Below are 19,062 nucleotides of genomic sequence, written 5' to 3' on the forward strand. Positions count from 1 at the left end.
TCATCCGGGGGAGGGGGGGGGATATCGGAGGCGGCAGAACGCCCACCGATGATACCCTGTCTTCGGAAGAGGGCCACACCTGTCAGCTGAGTCGGTCCGACGTGAGAAGGGCGGCAACAGCGGGCCCCGAGCGTTCCTCGGACCCCCGGCGCTCCGAGAAAATCCGGGTTCCGCTGTAGCCCTTCCCTTCTCCCGCTGCCAACTTCTCACTTCCGGCTTCCGGTGTCTAAGCTGTGGGATCCGGAAGTAAAAGGCTCAGGTCCCGCCCCTGCCTGACCGGCCAACGGAAGGTACAAAGGAGGCTGCCCAAGACAGAAACCTGAACCTGACAGCGTTGGTTGGCCTGTGGGACATTCCCCAGTAATTAGCGTCGCGACCTGCATTCCTCCTTGTCTCTCCAGCAGGGGCGGCACCCAGCCACCAGACGTTTGGCCGTCCCCCACCCCCACCCCGCTAGGGTTGGAACCACGACGAGGCTATTATCTAAGAGGGCCGGTTTGACCTGCTCCGGCGACCTGTCCGGCGAAGGGACGGAGCTGCAGAAGACCCCACCCACCAAAGGGTCAAGGGGCGGGGTCAAGCAGCTGGCGGAAGTGGAGACCTGCGCAGGACCTCCCCGGGGCCCCGCGCCGAAAGCCGGACTCTAGGGGCGGGGTCGGGCCAGGGATGGGGACGCGGGCGAGCTGCGGGGAGCTGCAGGCGGACTCGCGAGGTAGCGGGGACATGGCGCAGCCGCAGCTGAGACAGCAGGCGGCCCGCGGCTCAGCGGCCGGCGCAGGTGCTCGAGGGGCAGGGCAGGCCAGGGCTGAGGCCTCCACGCGGAACGGGGGGAGGGCCCGAGGTGGGGGGAGGGCCCCGGCCTGGCCGGGATGCGCGCGCACCTGCCCGCTCCCTCGACCCGCCCCGCCCCACGAGGGAGGGACCTGCGGAGGCCACACCCCCGTATCTCGCCTGAGGCCGGTCAGCTCAGCCCGGGTTCCCGCCCCCGCCGGTTAAATGGGCTGGCGGGGCACAGCCCGGGGAAACGGCCGGGGACTCGGGGTCTGCGGGCGTGTCGAGTGAGAGCGGCGAAGCACAGGTAACTGAGTGGGCGGTCGCGGTGCTGCGAGGCCCTTTGATTGCCCAGACTTGGGAACGGGGCAAAATCCAGAGGGTCTAACCGAACTCCTGGTACCCTGCGTTGCCCTCATGGGACCCCCGAGGAGACAGAGACCCCGAGAGGGCCAGGGACTTGCTAGGGGTCTGCCCAGCGTGGCAGGAGGAGGGCTGGAGCAACACTCCCATCAGCTGCACTACCTCGCATGCCTCGCACGCTCCAGCTCATTGTGGAGTTTCTGCCTGCATCCTGGGCGACATGGTCTTAGGCAGATCGTATGCTGCTCCAGCGGCGTTTTACTCAGTCGCCCCAGAGCTGAGGCCCTAGTAAGAATCCAGTAATGCTTTGGCTCATTTTGTAATATACACCACGGAAGAAGGTTGCCCAGAGAGGATGGCCGGAGCCCAGGGCCAGCAGTTTCTAATCTCCTGAACATCCTGCTCCCCGGGTATTCACAGTTGGTGGTTTCAGTAATGAAACATCTGCTGGAGGAGAGCCCAAAGGACCCCTCCAGAAAGGGACCAGCTTCTCAGTGCTCTTCTCAGCTCCTGCCTTGTCAACTGAGTTTTTCCTTCACTAGAGAACGCCATGGCAGAGCAGGTGGCTCTGAGCCGGACCCAGGTGTGCGGGATCCTGCGAGAAGAGCTGTACCAGGGTGATGACTTCCATCAGGCCGATACCCACATCTTTATCATCATGGGTGCATCGGTGAGTCTCCCCTACCAAGCCCCACAGCTTAAAAGCAGCAGAAGGGACCTTACGGTGCCTGTGGTTTCCCAACTGCTTGCCACTGGGCCCCTCGGGCTCTTGCTCCTGCTCAGGGGCCGCTGTCAACCGGTTACCACCCAGTGTACACACACCATGAGGCATTTCTGAAGTGCGTGTGTAGCCATTGAGTGTAGACCTCTGTCCTGGAGCTGGGAGGCCCTTCGAGACTATCTGGTTGGACTTCCTCCTCCACAGGGAAGACAGGTAAACAGGGGAAGCAGTCCATTCCAGAAGGGTGTTTTCCAAACATGTTTCTGACTTGACAGATGTCACACAGTCAGTGCCAGAGGTAGGATCCAGGGCCCAATCTCTACCTTGTCTGTCTACCCTCAAGCTCCCTGAGGACACACACTTGACCCTTCTTGAAACCCCATCTCTTTGCCCTGACTTCCAAGGCCTCCCGAGGAGCTGAGACCAGCCCCATTGTCCAGCTAGTGGAACTGCCACTTTGCTGTGATCAGAAAGGCCAGAGACTAGAAGCAAAGGCAGAAACAGAGCGTGCTGACCATACATGTCGGGGGTGACGGAACATGAGAGGGTGGGTGGGTCCTCGGAGAGCCATGACTGGCCCTCCTCCCTGACTAAAAGCACTCCCTCTCTGTGCCACGTGGAAATAAGATCAACTCGGTGGCAAGACATGAGAAAGGGCTGGAACACTGTCAACATTTCTTCTTGAAGGGAAACTTTGCACCCTGGACGGGACTGAGAATCTGCTCCCTGGGATTACGAGCATCTCTGCTGGTGACTTACTGTATAAACCTGAAGCGAGAGCTCCACCAAGCTAGTGAGCTCTTTCTTCACAGGGCAGGCATGGCCTCTCTGTCCCTTCCACACCCTGTCCCCTCAGCTCTGGAGGAATTTGGCTCTTCATTCATGTATCGTAACAGGCCAACACCCTTTGCAGAACATGCTTCCTGCCAGTTGTGTGATTTTGGTCAGAACTTGGAAAAAGAGCCAGAATGCAGAGCAGGGGGCTTTGTGGGGTGAGGAGGGCTGTGCCGGTGGAAGGGAAGGCTGCCTGAAACTCTCCCCTGACTGTCTTATCACCCCAAGACTGTAGGGTGCCCAGGAGGGGCGCATAAGGGGCAGCTTAGCCCCCACCCTGGCCCCAGCCTCGTCCCTTAGAGGAGCCAGAAACCTTAACACCTGGGACTTGGTCCAAGAAATAGGTTGACAAAGAAAGTTACTTGGGATTATTTTTCCTCCTTCCCCCAGCCCCATCCCAGCCTGTCCCAAGACACTCCAGCAGAGGGTCCCCGGCCTCAGTAAATGGCCTATGACCCCAGACCTTCAACTCCGATTAAACACCTCACTGAGAGCATCCAAGTGTGTTCTGTGGCCTGGGCCAAGTGTCTCCTCCTCTCTCAACCCCATGGTCTCCACTTGGCAATAGAAGTCTTTGGAGCACCAAGGGCCCCTGGGGCTCTGCTGAGCCGATTCAGTGACTCCTCCCTGCCTTCATATGTGGCAGCCTTGACGTTGGGCAACACTGTTTCTTTGCAATATGAGCAGTTCCCCTTTGCTCTTCTCTGCTCCAAGAGCAATCAGCAGAGGCTTCTAGGGCAGAAAGGAGAAGTGCCGGCTGCAGCCAGGCAGGGCGGGCTGGGGGAGGACCAGGGCTTAGGAAGAAGAACCATTTTTTGTTGTTGTTTTATTTCTCCCCTTCCTGCTGGGATGTGTGGGAGGCAGGCTGGCAGAACAAACCTGCTACTCTGGGAGACCAAGGAGTTCTCCGCAGCACAGCAGGCACCTGCCCTGAGGCCCCCCCCCCCCCCGCCCCCCAACGTGGGAGCCGTGCCTGGGGGCTGGGCCCCAAGGTGAGTGCGTGTGACAGCAAACACTGCCAGGCCTTCACGCCCCTGGCCTTGAGAGGTGCCAAGGCCCGCAGAGCCAGGGCCTTGGAGCAGAGCCTGCGATTCCAAAAAGGATGAGCTGTCCTCCACCGCTCTCCTCCCTGACGGCCTTGCCCAACCCGCATCCAGCACGCGCCCAGGTTCCTCCCCGTCTGAAGGCCGGCCAGACCCGATGGCCTTGCAGCTGCAGCTGCTCCCTGCTCCCTCCTCTGGACTCCCACCCTCAGTAGGAGGGCAGTGGAGAAACTTACTGGACCTGGTCTGGAGTCTTCTGGAACCCGAGAACCCATTTCTCCTTCCAGACTGGTGTTGAGAGAGGAACCCTGGGCCTGCCGGGCTGGAGCCACTGTAACCCCCAGCGGAAACAGAGAGAGCGACTGGGATGAGAGAAAGAACAGGCTGAGGAGCCCCCCTCAGGCAGAAGTGGCTCACTGCAGGGTCCGCAGGGCAGCCTTCGCCTCTGGGCCTCAGTTTCCCCATCTGGGCCATGGGCTCGATGAGTGCTCCAGGGCCCATCCTGGAGATGGGGTCCCGCCAGGGCTGAGCTGGAGGACCCGGGCCCTCTCTCCTCTGGGGGTGCTTCTGGGCCGCCTCTCCTCCGGGGGCAATAAGATTCCTGCTGTGTCATGGTGACTCTGACGCTCCCCCAAAGGGCTGATGAGTCATGAGCCCCGCGGCCCAGAAGGGAGGCTGAGCAGATCCTTGACCCGAAGGTGATAGAGCCCACCCCTGCCCAGCCTCCCCAGTTCTACTTCCGTGTGCTCCACCCTAAAACCCTGTGAGACTGAGGGCTCCTCAAGCTGGAGACATGAGATAAGATCGGGGTGCTGGCAGGCCAGATGTAGGTGGCTGGAAATCTGCAGCAAGCCCTGCTCCTGCTAAGTCACCACATGGCCCCAGATTCCTCCAGACCCCGCGAGTGCTGTGCTCTTGGCCCACGTTACTTCTGGCAGAGCAATCAGGCCCAGGCTCCTGGGTAGGGGGGGCCCCCTAGGCCTCTGCGCCCCCCCACCAGTCCAGTTCCTACCTCACTTCTCCCTCGGGTGAGTGACTCAGAGCCCCAGGCTGCTGGTGGCAGGGCTGAGCTGAACAAGGCAAGCAGGTTCCACCCCTTGCTAATCCCGAAGGGACCAGTGAGGGCAGACTGGTGTGGAGCGCCGTGACTCAGCAGATGGGACACTGGCCCACTGGAATTTGATCGGAAGCAAACATTCCTCTGGGCCAGGAAGGCCGGGAGGTGACCACTGATGGGGGACTGATGGCTTCTCCTGCTGGAGCCCCACGACAGGAGGGGGGCGGCAGAAAGCGGGCACTGCTGGGCACTGGGAGGAGAGGGGCCATAGGGTTGCAGCTGGGCTCCAGGGAGACCCCAGCCAGGGGTCAGAGACCAACCTTGAGGTGCTGCTGTCTCCGGGCTTCCCAGGGAAGGTGGCCGGCAGGAGGGGGCCCTGCTCCAGAGCCCTTGGCAATCAGTTTTGAGCGGCTGGCAGACAGGGGGCAGGGGCTGTGACACAGGGCACCCTGGTTTGGGAGCCACCCACTGGAGCACTCCAGGTTCCGCTGGAGTCCAAAGGTGGTGGAGAGATACTGGCCCATGTGGGCTGGACACTAGCCAAGACCTGGACTGGAGCAAACATGTGGACTCGTCCACATGCAGGTGCCGGCTTGGCCCAGGAGACAGAGGGTGAAGCCACAAACGGGGACTGAGTGTGCAAACCTCAAAAGTGGCCCGTCCTCGCCCCCAGCCAGAGGGGGACTCGCCCACCTGGTAGCTCCCCGAGTACTTTCCTCACGGCCCATCTAGGGGTACAGGTTGCAATCGGTTCTGGTCCTGGAGCTCCTCTCTGCAACAGTCCACAGATGTTACCACGTCCAGTGCTGACGTGACTCCTAAAGGGTCATTTTGCCCTGAAGCCTCAGGTCCTCACCCCTGGAGATGGTTTTCCTGCCTGGGGTGAATCTAACAGCTCTGCCCAGCAGCCCTCACTGATGACAGGGCAGGGGGCATGAAAGGGTGTCTGCTCTGCACCCAGGCCATGCTCAGGCTCACCACCTCTTCCACCCAGAGTGGAGAATTCCTTTGTCAGGTCACCAAAAGCAAACATGTGGCTGCAGCTATGGCAGCTAAACCGGCCTGGAGAGAGGGACTGGGTGACTTCGTGGGATGACCACATTGTTGCTCACAGTTGCTGTGTCTTCACACACTTGCCGTTATCTTGGAAAGTTTCACACAGTCAACAGCAAGCGTGATACGCGGCCAGGGCCGCCATCTGCTCAGTTCTTTTCAGTTTTTTTATGTGTAGGCAACATTCACATACATCAAAAGACATCTTTTCTGTCCAATCAGTTCCGACCTTTATAACCAGAGACAACGTTTCCATCTCCCCAGCCAGTCCACCTCCTGCTCTGGACTCGCACTTCTGTCACTGTGGCTCTGTTTTGCCTTTTCTAAAGCTTCCCTTAAATGGACTCAGGGTGTTGAGTCTTGTGTGTCCAGCATTCTGGTTCTGAGAATCGCTTGTGCTGAGTAGGTCACTGGCTCATCCCTTTTTTCTTGGTTTGTAATCTTTGTTCTTGTCTCCTGCGCAGCTTGCAGGACCTTAGTTCCCCGACCAGGGATCGAACCCGCAACCCCATGTGGTGGAGTCCTAACCCTGGACCACCAGGGTATCCCCCTGGCTCATCCCTTGGTATTGCTGAGTTGGTGTCCCACTGTGTGGATATCCAGCTTGTCCATTCCCTGTTGATGGCCTTTCACTGTGTCCCAGCTCAGGGCTATTGGGAATTATGGCTGCTGTGAACCTTGGTGCAAGTGTTTGCTCCAGACCACCTCCAACACCAGATGGGGTTAGTTTTTTTCAGATTACAACCTTCCAGGTGAGGGTCAAGCTGGATCTCACTGTGGTTTAATTTGTATTTTTGTGACAACTGGTCATCTTGAACACTTTCTTGTGTGTTTAGTAACCATCGATTCATCTTGTGAAGTATGTGGTCAAGCCTTTACTGATCTTGAATTCTTTTTCTGTTTTGTTGTAGAGTGAGTTTTTTTCTTTTTAATTGACCTTTTTAACCATGTTCAAGTGTACTAACCAGTGGCATTTAACACATTTCATGATATTGAGGGGAGTGGGTTATATATTCTAGATACTACATGTGGTGAATGTTTTCTCCCAGTCTGTGGCTTGTCTATTCATCTTGTGTTTTTTTTTTTTTCCCCAATTCATCTTCTTAATAGTGTCTTATGATGACCAAGAGTTTCTAAGTTTGCTCAAGCCTTCATTCATCCACTTTTCCAGTTACTGCACTCTGTGTCCTAGCTAAGAAATCTGTTTCTACTGCCATCTACTAACTTTTTCAAACCTAAAATCTCATTAATTGTAATAATTTGCATAAAGCTTAGTTTCAAGTGGTTTTCTTTCTTTAAATGGATAGGTGGTCAGCTAGAGACCAGGCCTGCATGACACTTCCTTCCCACCTTGTCATTTGTCTTGTTCTCTGCCTGCCGCTGGTGGGGCTTCTGTTGGGGCGTTGAGTAAAGAGCCAAAGACAGGCCCTCTTTTCTTGCTCCTGGTTGTTGAAAGAGGATTATTTCAACCTTTCCCTACAGTATATGATGTTTGTGGAGTTTTTAACAGGGGCTGGTTAGCAAGGTGAGAAAGTTCCCTTTTATGCCTAGTCTGGGAAAAGGTCCTATCATGCTAGGTATTTAAATTTCTGGAACATTTAATCTCCGTCTGGTGAGTTTTAACAAGGTTCCTAGATTAAAGACTCTAAAGGAGTAGACATATGACTTAGAGCTTTTTTTCCTCTAATCTGTTCATGTAGTGAATGTTAATGATTTTTTTTTTTTTTTTTTGCTTTTCAGTATCAAACCAAGCTTTCACTTGCAGGATGATCCCAACTTAGTTCGGACATACTCCATGTTTGACATTGCAGGGTTGGGTTTTCTGGTATCTCCTTCAGAACTGTTTGCACCTGTGTCTGTGTTCTTGATGAGATAGGCTAGGGACCACCTGTGCACATTTCTCAGCCTCTCTGGCCGCAGGGTCCCAGGGCCACCACGCAGCTTGGCTCCCCAGTCAGGCTTTGCCTCCGACTGGTGGTCTCTGTCCGTGGCATTTTGTGAGACCTGTTGGCAGAGCTGTCTCTGTCAGGGGCGGTTGTCAGGGGCCGGGCTGGGCTTGCTGGGAAGGGTGTGAACATCATCCTGTCTCCATAATGACCATTACCTCCCCAAGTCACTCGCTCCATTGTGGTATATTGGAATTTTCCAGAAAAGTGTCCATTTCATATAACTTGTGAGATGTGGGATAAGGTCGTTCACAAAACCCTCTGCGGTCTTTCCTGTCAGTAGTTTTGTCCCACTGCCCCCATGATTCTTGGTAACTTTTTAAAAAGCAATCTTGCCCAGGGGTCTGTTTGAATTAATTTAATTAGTCTTTTTCAAAAACCAAGATGGGGCTTTGTTGAGCTGTTCTTTTGGCTTGTTTTCCATTTTATTCATTTTTACTTTGCAGTGTTTCCTGCCTTGTAATTTGTTTGGCTTTTAAATTTTGCTGTCTATTTTCTAGGGCTTCCCTGGTGGCTCAGTAGTAAAGAATCTGCCTGCAATGCAGGAGACTTGGGTTCAATCCCTGAGCCAGGAAGATCTTCTGGAGGAGGTAACGGCTACCCACTCCAGTATTCTTGCCTGGCGCATTCCATGGACAGCAGAGCCTGACGGGCTGCAGTCCATGGGGTCGCAAAGAGTCGGACATGACCGAGTGACAATGGATGGTCTTTTTGAACTTTTTCAGTTAAATGCTGAGGTCATCAGCTTTGAGCCATTCTTTTTTTTTTTTTTTTTTTTGCTAGCATAAGCATTTAAAGTCATACCTCAGTTTTGTCACGTGCTACTTCCAATGCCATTCAGTTCCAGTGAGTCTAGTATTTTCTTTAGCCCATGAGCTCTTTAGAAGCGGGCTTCTTGTGTTGGTTTTGGTTTTGCCCATTCAACCACAAGACGAGTCTCTGGATCATGGGACCAGCAGGTTAATGGGTTATCTCCTGGCCAGCGCGAGGTCTCTTTCCCTTAAGGTGCCCCCCAGCAATGTGCAGGTACTCCAGGCCAGGGTCAAGGGCTAGACTGGGCCCCAGTTCAAGCAGCTCAGGCTGCACACAGTGGGCAGGACAAGCGTGCGCAGGTCTCCCCCCATGGGGGTGATCTGGGGCATGTCCTCAGCTCCTAACCACACCTGTTTCTCTGCCTCAGGGGGACCTGGCCAAGAAGAAGATCTACCCCACCATCTGGTAAGCCTGTGTCCCCACTGCCCCCTGAGGCCCCGTGCCCCCTCGCCCTTGCCACAGCCGTGCTCTGCCCTCAGGTGGCTGTTCCGGGATGGCCTTTTGCCCGAAGACACCTACATCGTGGGCTATGCCCGCTCCCGCCTCACAGTGGCTGACATCCGCAAGCAGAGCGAACCCTTCTTCAAAGTGAGTGGCTTCTGGAGTCTCGGCAGATGGCACACCCCCCCTCCCCGTCTCATCACAGAGGCCCTTTGTCCCACCCCTCCTGTGCCAGGCCACCCCTTCCCTGGCACCTCCCAGCCCCCTATGACCTGGGCTCACCACTTCCTTCCCACTGTACCCTGTGACCTCTCAAACATGGAGATGGCTACCTTCTCTCAACACAGTACTTGGGTGGCATGACTTTGGAGAGAGGGCTTTCTCCCAGGTCCCAGTTTGCTGGACTCTGGCTTCTGTCTTAGGGCATTGAGGCCCCCACCCACCACCCCCATGGGCATGCAGAGCTGGAGCTGTGAGTGACCCCAGTGCGAGGCTAGGATGGCTGACCTCTCAGGGAGCCCGCTCTGCCTGTGGGCTCACAGGAGAGGAAGGGCAGGGGGCCAAGATCCTTGTGTCCGTGTTGCCCAGGCTACCCCGGAGGAGAAGTCCAAGCTGGAGGAGTTCTTTGCCCGCAACTCCTACGTGGCCGGCCAGTATGATGACACCGCCTCCTACGAGCGCCTCAACAGCCACATAAATGCCCTTCATCAGGGCACACAGACCAACCGCCTCTTCTACCTGGCCTTGCCCCCAACTGTCTACGAGGCTGTCACCAAAAACATCCACGAGACCTGCATGAGCCATACGTAAGGCTGGTCTTCCTCCCTCCCTTCCTGCCTCCAGGGTGTGCCCTACCCTGGTGCAACCTGCCCCAGCAAGCTAAGCAAAGCCCCCGGGGCCAACCGGCCTAGGGAGTCTGAAAAAGATAGATGTCCCTGGTTTACTTCCATGAATTCAGTCTGCAGAGAACGGGCATTTTCCGTTTTCTGGAAGTTCCCCAAAAATGCTCACACCCTTATTTACCATCCAGATCCCTATATAGACCCTCAGGGTCAGCTCGCAGAAATCTCACTGTCCCTGGCAGCAGTCCCAACTAACACCACAAGGTGGTAGTGTTGCTCCACGAAACTTTTTCACTGCTGCCGGCTTATTCTCAGGCTCTCGGCATTTCCCATGGTCCCCTCAACCACCGCGAGGTGGTAGCATTGCTCCGCGAAACTTTAGCGGCTGATGGCTTACTCTCAGGCTTTTGGCGCTTCCCACGGTCTCCTCGACCACCACCAGGGGGAGGTGTTGCTCCATGGGAACCCTGCTGCCTGTGACACAGTAGCACCTACGTGCTTGCTTATGTCTCTCAAGCCAGGGCCGTGTCTGTTTCACTTTGTCCCAGGTTTGGATGTGGAATGGCCGCATTAACTCTCCATTAGGATAAAGGGGGCTTCCCTTGTAGCTCAGTCGGTAAAGCATCTGCCTGCAGTGCAGGAGACCCAGGTTCGATCCCTGGGTGGGGAAGATCCCCTAGGGAAGGACATGGCGACCCACTCTAGTATCCTTCTCTGGAAAATTTCATGGACAGAGGAGCCTGGTGGCCTGCAGTCCATGGGGTCACAAAGAGTTGGGCACGACTGAGCAACTAACACTTACTTCCCCAGGTTCAAACTCTCAGGGGGAGCTTTGCCTTTGGTATCCCCTCCCCCTATTTCCCCACTAGCTCAGGGCACCCCCAGACCCCACAGGACCCCTGCATTGCCAGGAGGGAGCAGAGAGGGCAGGAGGCACTCCTCCTACTCGCCTGCTGGTCAGGCTAGAAGGCTTCCAAGGAAGCTTTGAGCCGAGCCCCGAGGACTGGGAATTAGAAGGGGTGTCCTCTGGGCAGAGCCTGGAGGAGACCCATCCCTGCAGAACTTGGCTGGCCCAGCTGACTGCTGAGAGGAGGCGGGGAGTCTCTGCCTTCACTCCCTAGGGAACGGAGGGTGGACAGGGATTGGATGCTGAGCCCTGCCCCCCCCCAGGGAGGGTGATGCAGTTTTGGGCTCTCACAGAGGTTGGAACCGCATCATTGTGGAGAAGCCCTTCGGGAGGGACCTGCAGAGCTCCGACCAACTGTCCAACCACATCTCTTCCCTGTTCCGTGAGGACCAAATCTACCGCATCGACCACTACCTGGGCAAAGAGATGGTCCAGAACCTCATGGTGCTGAGGTGCGCTGGGGCCGGAGCTGGGGCCCAGGGGTCCTGGGCAGCCCCTTTCCGATGCACAGTCAGCCTCCATGTGCCCCTACCCCAGGTTTGCCAACAGGATCTTTGGGCCCATTTGGAACCGGGACAACATCGCCTGCGTCATCCTCACCTTCAAAGAGCCCTTTGGCACTGAGGGTCGTGGGGGCTACTTTGATGAATTTGGGATCATCCGGTAAGAGCCCAGCTTCCTTATCTGGGGAGGTGGGCACAGGCACCATCCCACTCCCCTGCAGGTCCCTCCGCCCCACTCTGGGTTCCTGGCCCCCCAAGGTTCAAGTTGGGCACCATGAGGGTCTGAGCAGTCAGTGGGGACTGTAAAGGGTGGGGTCACTGTCTTCTACCTTTACTTAAGGGGACCTGGCAGACATTGGGGATCAGGAAGGAAGCTCAAGGCTTGTTGCTGGAAGGCCAAGTTTGAGGCCCTGAGTGCCCGGAAGGTGGCCGACAGGGAGGGGCTAAGGGAGCTCACACCTCACTCCTTCCTGCCCCCAGGGACGTGATGCAGAACCACCTCCTGCAGATGCTGTGTCTGGTGGCCATGGAGAAGCCTGCCTCCACCGACTCGGATGACGTGCGTGATGAGAAGGTAGGTGGGGCCGCCCCCTCCCTGCCCTGCCCCCTTTCCCTAGCCACCCATCCTGAGCACCAGGTGCCCTGGGCCAGGAGGTGGGCAGCCTGTCAGAGAACTGGCAGGGCCATGTGACCAGGCTTCTCCTGGAGAAGAAGCAAGGGTGGGGTGAGGTGGTCCCAGAGAGCCATCATGGGACAGAGCCTGAAGCCCGGCTTTGGCAGCAGGAGCAAAGCTGCACACAGGACACCTCCTGACTATCGGGGCCACTCACCCATCCAGGAAGGCCACTCCTGGGCGTTAACATGGCTCCCTGGCACCCAGTGTCCTCTTTACCCAAGGGCTTTGTCTTCCCGGCTCTCATGTAGGTCAAGGTGTTGAAATGTATCTCAGAGGTGCAGGCGAGCAACGTGGTCCTGGGCCAGTATGTGGGGAACCCCGACGGAGAGGGGGAGGCCACCAAAGGGTACCTGGACGACCCCACGGTGCCCCGTGGGTCCACCACGGCCACCTTTGCGGCCGCCGTCCTCTACGTGGAGAACGAGCGCTGGGACGGTAGGTGGTGCTGCCGCCCCGCGGGGATGGGAGCCGGCCCCTGCAGCCGGCCAAGCGCTCCCCAAAGCCGGCTGTGTCCATCCCCCGTCTCCTCACAGGGGTGCCCTTCATCCTGCGCTGCGGCAAAGCCCTGAACGAGCGCAAGGCCGAGGTGCGCCTACAGTTCCGTGACGTGGCCGGGGACATCTTCCGGCAGCAGTGCAAGCGCAACGAGCTGGTGATCCGCGTGCAGCCCAACGAGGCCGTGTACACCAAGATGATGACCAAGAAGCCTGGCATGTTCTTCAACCCCGAGGAGTCGGAGCTTGACCTGACCTATGGCAACCGATACAAGGTGGGCGCCTGCCTGCCCCCTGGGCAGGGGCGGCGGCCCAGGGCTCCACAGGGCTCAGCACCTTGGTGACACCCTGTGGCCTGCCCGCAGAACGTGAAGCTCCCTGACGCCTACGAGCGCCTCATCCTGGACGTCTTTTGCGGGAGCCAGATGCACTTCGTACGCAGGTGAGGAAAGGCTCCCTCCTCTCTCCTCCCCCTCCCTCCTCTCCAGTACCCTCTCCATCCCCTTGCCCCACCATCCCTCTCTTCATCCCCCTCCCTCCCCCCACACCCTCCCTCTCCCTCCTCCGTCCCTCTCCCTCCGTGGTCCCACTGGCCTCCCATCCCCACCCCCGTCCCTTCAGTGATGAACTGCGGGAGGCCTGGCGAATCTTCACTCCACTGCTGCACCACATCGAACGTGAGAAGGCCCAGCCCATCCCTTATGTGTATGGCAGGTATGTCTAACAGGAGTTGAAGGGGACAAGACAGGGTGTCTTGTCAAGTTGAGGGGGGACAAGACAGGGACAAGATGGGGGGTGATGGGGGCAGGGGGGTGAGGGGGCACCTTGGGGCTCAGGGCTCCCTCACCGCTCCCCACCACCTATCCCCCTGCCAGCCGGGGCCCTGTGGAGGCAGACGAGCTGATGAAGCGCGTGGGCTTCCAGTACGAGGGCACCTACAAGTGGGTGAACCCCCACAAGCTCTGAGCCGGCTCCCCCTCCCATGCGCCCTGGCCCCGCCCACCTCTCTCCCTCCACATACCCCCCACCAGACCCAGCTCCAGAGGACTCGGGACCACCGCCCCCAGCCCCACATTCCTGCCCCGGGCTGGGGCCACCCCCCCACCCGCCCCTCAGCCCAATCACATTCCTCGGCCAGCCAGCACTGTGAACCCACCCGCACCCTGCCCCAGCCAGCCTGTGTCCCCGGAACTGAGCCCCCCCGCCACCTGGAGCAAGCAAGAGGAGGGCTATAGTTGGGGAAGACGGGGGCAAGATCCTCAGAAGGCCGGGGATGCAGCCCCCGCACCCCTAATCTCAGCACCACTCCACATTCCTGGTCCCCCCGTGAAAGGGACCTCCATGCCGCCCAGCACCCTCCCTGCGCTGGGCCCTCCGAACGTCTGTGTGCCCCCCAGCACCCCCCACCACCATAACTCAGCACTCCACAGCCACCATGTCTCACCCCCACAAACCCCCCCCACCCGCCCCAAGGTGGCACCCTCGCCACCGGAAAAGCGAAAGCAGCAAAGTGCCATTAAATCAGCAAACTTAAGCCACCCGGCTCTGGGTCCTTTCTTGCCTCCTGCGACTGTGGAAGGGCGACCCTGCGGCTGCCTGCCCACCTGCCCTGTCCCCAGCATCAGCTCGCCCCAACGCCCACTTCCCTTGCCACCAGGTTGGGTGGGCACGTGGGTGACCTCCGCCCCTGACCACACATCCTGCCCCAACCGAGCTATGGGATCTTGTCAGAAGACCACTTGCGGCATAAGAACAGGTCATGTTCCTTTACCCCCCCACTCCTGCCACGACAAAGTATTTAGAAAGGAGTAGCTAAGGGACTTGGGGGCAGAAACCAAGGGGGACAGGCGAGTCCAGGGCACACAACAGCCTGACACCGCAGAGAGGCACACAGCTGGCCTTCGCACTTGAGACCAAGGGCAGACCCCCTCCAGGGGCTCTGCTGGCTTCCTTGAGCCTGGCCGCCTCTGGCTCCGTCTTCACATAAGCTTCTCCCTTGAATAGGACACCAGTCATCCTGGACTGGAGGCCCGATCTCCCCCAGGATAACCTTAATCTCAACTAGCCGGATTATCTCTGCACACGCCTCATTGCTGAACAAGGGCACGTCCCAAGGGGCCAGGTGAGCCTGCCCACCAAAGGCAGCGCCGCCCCACCCCCCGGGTGTCTGTCCGGCCCGTCCCCTCGACAAAGCACCAGGAAGGGGGCTGCAGCCGCTCCTGTGGTCCCTGCCCTGAGCCTGAGTTCTGGGACGTGTGGCTGACCTGAAGCACACAGATAGGATGCTCCTTGTTTGCCGGGATGTTTCATGGAAGCACCAAGCCAGCCGCCCAACATGTGACCTGGGCAGGCAAGGTCCACTGCCCAAGTCCCCATGGCTATCAGGGGTCACGGGGCCAGGAAGGCCTGTGACCGTGGGGCCAGGCCCGCAGGCTGTTTGTTGGCAAGAGCTTGGCCACCGTGGCTCCTCACTTGAGCTGTGTAGGGAGACCGCCAGGTTCATGTGGACCTAGACAGAGCAGAAGGACTTGCTGAGCCGGGGACAGCTGGAATCCAGACCCCATGGTGCCTTCAGGTCCTCACGGAGCAGCTGAGAAGGCCCCATGTGGACAGGCCGAGAGGCCACACTTCATTTGGGGTGGGGACGCTGGCCTTGGTTCTCTTCCCTGTGCCGGCCTGAGGAAGGGGCAGTGAGTAGTCAAGAGTCACAGAGAGTGTCCTAGAGATCCCTTTGCTCCTCTCTAATGCTCTGGCTCCTGCATAACTACAAAGAGTCCTGTCCTGTCCTGGATGCTATGGGGCAGCTGTGTGCCCACAGAGGCCAGACGCTGTGCTTAGTAGCTCAGTCATGTCTGATTCTTCACGACCCTGTGGACTGTAGCCCACCAGGCTCCTCTGTCCATGGAATTCTCCAGGCCAGAACACTGGAGTGGGTTGCCATTCCCTTCTTCCAGGGGCTCTTCCCCACCCAGGGATCAAACCATGGTCTCTGGCATTGCAGGTGGATTCTTTACCATCTGAGCCACGAGGGAAGCCCTCAGGGGAAAAAGCAAAGAAACGAAGGAGCTTTTCTTGACCCTGCTGGGGTCTTTGTGCTCAGGGCCCCCTCACACAGCTCCACAGACACCTACAGACTTTGGGGGACCCAGTAGAGTTGAGTGCTGGGGAGAGTCGTCCCAAGCCCCTTGGGAAGCCTTCCAGGATGGCGTCACTGAGGAGGACACTTAACAGCGTGGAGGATCCATGTAGGGGCAGGAACTGGAAGTGGAGGAGAGACTAAGCTCCTCCTGGGCTCCCAACATGTGATGACCACGTGGGATCAGGGAGGGTGGGGTGCGGACCCCCGATCTGATCCTGAGTGTCCCCACCATGACAGAGGGCCCAGGCCATGGCAGTTAGTGGATAGCTCAGATCTGGGCGCTACCCTGTGGCAGAGATGAGAGGGCCCTGGTAAGGATGCTCGACTCTCACCGGATGCCCGGTGCCAGTGAAGGACCTGAGAGGGACAGTGGCTGTAATCTCGGCTCTAGGAGCTTGCAATGCAGAAGAGGCATGAGATTCTGGTTGTTCATTCACTCAGGCGTGTCTGGCTCCTTGAGAACACATGGACTGCAGCACACCAGGCTTCCCTGTCCTTCACCATCTCCCAGAGTTTGCTCAAACTCTTGTCCATTGAGTCGGTGATGCCATCCAACCATCTCATCCTCTGTCGTCCCCTTCTCCTCCTGTCCTCAGTCTTTCCCAACATCAGGGTCTTTTCCAATGAGAAAAGGCTCTTTGCATCAGGTGGCCAAAGTATTGGAGCTTCAGCTTCAGCATCAGTCCTTCCAATGAGTATTCAGGGTTGATTTCCTTTAGGATGGACTGGTTTGATCTCCTTGCTGTCCAAGGGACTCTCAAGAGTGTTCTCCAGCACCACAGTTTGAAAGCATCAATTCTTTGGCACTCAGCCTTTGTTATTGCCCACGTCTCACATCTGTACATGATTACTGCAAAAACCATAGCTTTGACTAGATGGAACTTTGTCAGCAAAATGATGTCTCTGCTTTTTAATACGCTGTCTGGTTTTGTCATAGTTTTTCTTCCAAGGAGCAAGCATCTTTTAACTTCATGGGTGAAGGCACCATCTGTAGTGATTGTGGAGCCCAAGAAAATAGTTGGTCACTGTTTCCATTGTTTCCCCATCCATTTGCCATGAAGTGATGGAACCAGATGCCATGATCTTAGTTTTTTGAATGTTGAGTTTGAAGCCAGCTTTTTTCACTCTTCTCTTTCAACCTCATCAAGAGGCTCTTTAGTTCCTCTTTGCTTCCTGCCATAAGGGTGGTATCATCTGCATAACTGAGGTTATTGATATTTCTCCCATCAGTCTTGATTCCAGCTTGTGATCCATCCAGCGTGGCATTTCTCATGATGTACTATACAAATAAGTTAAATAATCAGGGTGACAATATACTGCCTTGATGTACTCCTTTTCCTATTTGGAACCAGTCTGTTGTTCCATGTCCAGTTCTAACTGTTGCTTCCTGACCTGCATACAGGTTTCTTAAGAGGCAGGTCAGGTGGTCTGGTATTCCCATCTCTTTAAGAATTTTCCAGTTTGTTGTGATCCACACAGTCAGAGACTTTAGTGTAGTCAATGAAGCAGAAGTAGATGTTTTTCTGAAACAGGCTTTTTCTATGATCCAACAGATGTTGGCAATTTGATCTCTGGTTCCTCTGCCTTTTCTAAATCCAGCTTGTACATCTGGAAGTTCTAAGTTCACATACTATTGAAGCCTAGCTTAAAGGATTTTGAACATTACTTTGCTAGCATGTGAAATGAGTGCAATTGTAGGGTAGTTTGAACATTCTTTGGCACATTGCCTTTCTTTGTGATTGGAATGAAAACTGATCTTTTGCAGTCCTGTGGCCACTGCTGAGTTTTCCAAATTTACTGGCACATTGAGTGCAGCACTTTCCCAGCATCATCTTTTAGGATTTGAAACAGCTCAACTGGAATTCCAACACCTCCACTCGCTTTGTTCATCATGATGCTTCCTAAGGCCCACTTGACTTCACACTCAAGGATGTCTGGCTCTAGGTGAGTGATCACACCATTGTGGCTATCTGGGTCATTAAGACCTTTTTGTATAGTTCTATGTATTCTTGCTACCTCTTAATATCTTCTGCTTCTGTTAGGTCCATACCGCGTCTGTCCTTTATTGTGCCCATCTTTGCATGAAATGTTCCCTTGGTGTCTCTAATTTTTTTAAGAGCTCTCTAGTCTTTCCCATTCTATTGTTTTCCACTTTCTTTGCATTGTTCACTTAAGAAGCCTTTCTTACCTCTCCTTGCTATTCTTTGGAACTCTGTGTTCAATTGAGTATATCTTTCCCTTTCTCCATTACTGGTTCTGGTTAAGAGCATTCAACTGTCACCTCCATTCCAGGTGCCTACAAGGGGCACAAGCTTGAAGCGGGGGAGGACCCTGTGAGGACAGTCACTGGTCCCCTCATCCCTGAATAGTCCTTAGGCCCTCACTGAGGCACACCTTGGTACCTACTCTGGCAGTGGCAGAGGTGTCCTTCCTTGGGTGAGGGCATTCAACTGTCACTGGCGACCCGGTTGCCTACTCTAAGGTCCAGGCAAGAGGTCCTGTTTGCGGACAGTCACCTGTTACCTCAGCTCCGGGTGCCTACTTGGGAGTAGAGGCAGGAGATGCCAGCACAAGGGCATGAGCACACAGGCCCCCATGAGCCCTGTCACTTGACAACTCCGCATGCGACATCTGCACAGAGAGGGCAACGAGGGATTGGCTGAAGGTGCAGGTTCTGGGTGCCCACAGTTGGCACAAGGAGCCAAGCAAACACCAGGAACTAGCACTGCGGCTATGGGAGCTGCCCTGGGGACGAGCAGGAAGGCCCAGAGGGGACATTCTGCACTGGGGCGTGTGGGTTGTGAGGGTCTCATCCTCTCTAAGTCCCCGTAGAAAAATATTCCCAGAGAAACAAAGCCACCCCCTGAAGCACAGAAGACTGGGGAGGAGTCCTGGGCCTCTGGCCCTGCACCAGTGTGGTATCCCTGGGGTTGATGAATGTGTCGTTGGGCCCTCAGGGGGACTCATTAAACCAGCCTTTCCAAAATGTCTGCTCTGAGCAAGACGTAAACAGAGTCCTCTAAGCACTAGCAGTCTCCCCGCTGCCTGGTGCCTGGCTGGCAGCTCCAGAGTGGGGACCAGCCTCCAGCTTTGGCTATTGGGCACCACAACACCCAGCATTGCAGGAAAGACCAGCGAAGATGGCATGGTGCCCAGGGCTTGGTACTCACAGACAGGTGGTGTTGTCCAGTCAGTCATGTCTGACTCTTTGTGACCCCATGGACTGCAGCATCCCAGGCTTCCCTGTCCTTCACCATCTCCCGGAAGTTGCTCAAACTCATGTACATTGAGTTGGTGATGCCATCCAACCATCTCATCCTCTGTTGTCCCCTTCTCCTCCTGCATTAAATCTCCCAACATCAGGGTCTTTTCCAATGAGTCAGTTCTTCGCATCAAGTGGCCAAAGTACTGGAGCTTCAGCTTCAGCATCAGTCCTTCCAATAAATATTTAGGACTGAT

General features: G+C 56.3%; 2 protein-coding genes and 1 non-coding gene across 8 annotated transcripts in view; 2 read left to right on the plus strand and 1 right to left on the minus strand.

The window, feature by feature from the left end:
- The window catches only part of IKBKG (inhibitor of nuclear factor kappa B kinase regulatory subunit gamma), a 26,976-nt gene extending 22,884 nt beyond the window's left edge, over positions 1 to 4,092 (minus strand). The window contains exon 1 of one of the 4 annotated variants that reach the window (XM_061137056.1): positions 3,969 to 4,092. In XM_061137056.1, the coding sequence (XP_060993039.1) occupies positions 3,969 to 4,007 (39 nt within the window). In that variant the 5' untranslated portion in view covers positions 4,008 to 4,092. Of the gene's footprint in view, positions 1 to 79; positions 286 to 3,968 lie in introns of those variants that run through there. The other 3 variants (XM_061137057.1, XM_061137055.1, XM_061137058.1) reach the window with 3 other exon arrangements.
- G6PD (glucose-6-phosphate dehydrogenase) lies at positions 507 to 13,998 on the plus strand. Of its 3 annotated transcripts, none has more exons than XM_061137051.1 (13): positions 507 to 778; positions 1,677 to 1,804; positions 8,969 to 9,006; positions 9,081 to 9,189; positions 9,631 to 9,848; positions 11,085 to 11,243; positions 11,329 to 11,454; positions 11,775 to 11,868; positions 12,219 to 12,405; positions 12,504 to 12,739; positions 12,830 to 12,906; positions 13,086 to 13,178; positions 13,340 to 13,998. In XM_061137051.1, exons 1-13 carry the CDS (start codon positions 667 to 669, stop codon positions 13,428 to 13,430), a joined length of 1,668 nt encoding a protein of 555 aa, XP_060993034.1. In that variant the 5' UTR covers positions 507 to 666; the 3' UTR covers positions 13,431 to 13,998. The 3 variants fall into 3 exon arrangements, with proteins under 3 accessions (XP_060993034.1, XP_060993035.1, XP_060993036.1); XM_061137052.1 differs by lacking the exon at positions 507 to 778 and adding an exon at positions 924 to 1,078; XM_061137053.1 differs by lacking the exons at positions 507 to 778; positions 1,677 to 1,804 and adding an exon at positions 8,086 to 8,378.
- Positions 10,483 to 10,554, plus strand: TRNAC-GCA (transfer RNA cysteine (anticodon GCA)). The gene has a single exon. It is a non-coding gene; the product is annotated as a tRNA-Cys (tRNA).
- Positions 13,999 to 19,062: the final 5,064 nt, after the last annotated feature.

Source organism: Dama dama, chromosome X, assembly GCF_033118175.1.
Source record: "Dama dama isolate Ldn47 chromosome X, ASM3311817v1, whole genome shotgun sequence".
In the NCBI taxonomy this organism is placed as follows: domain Eukaryota; kingdom Metazoa; phylum Chordata; class Mammalia; order Artiodactyla; family Cervidae; genus Dama; species Dama dama.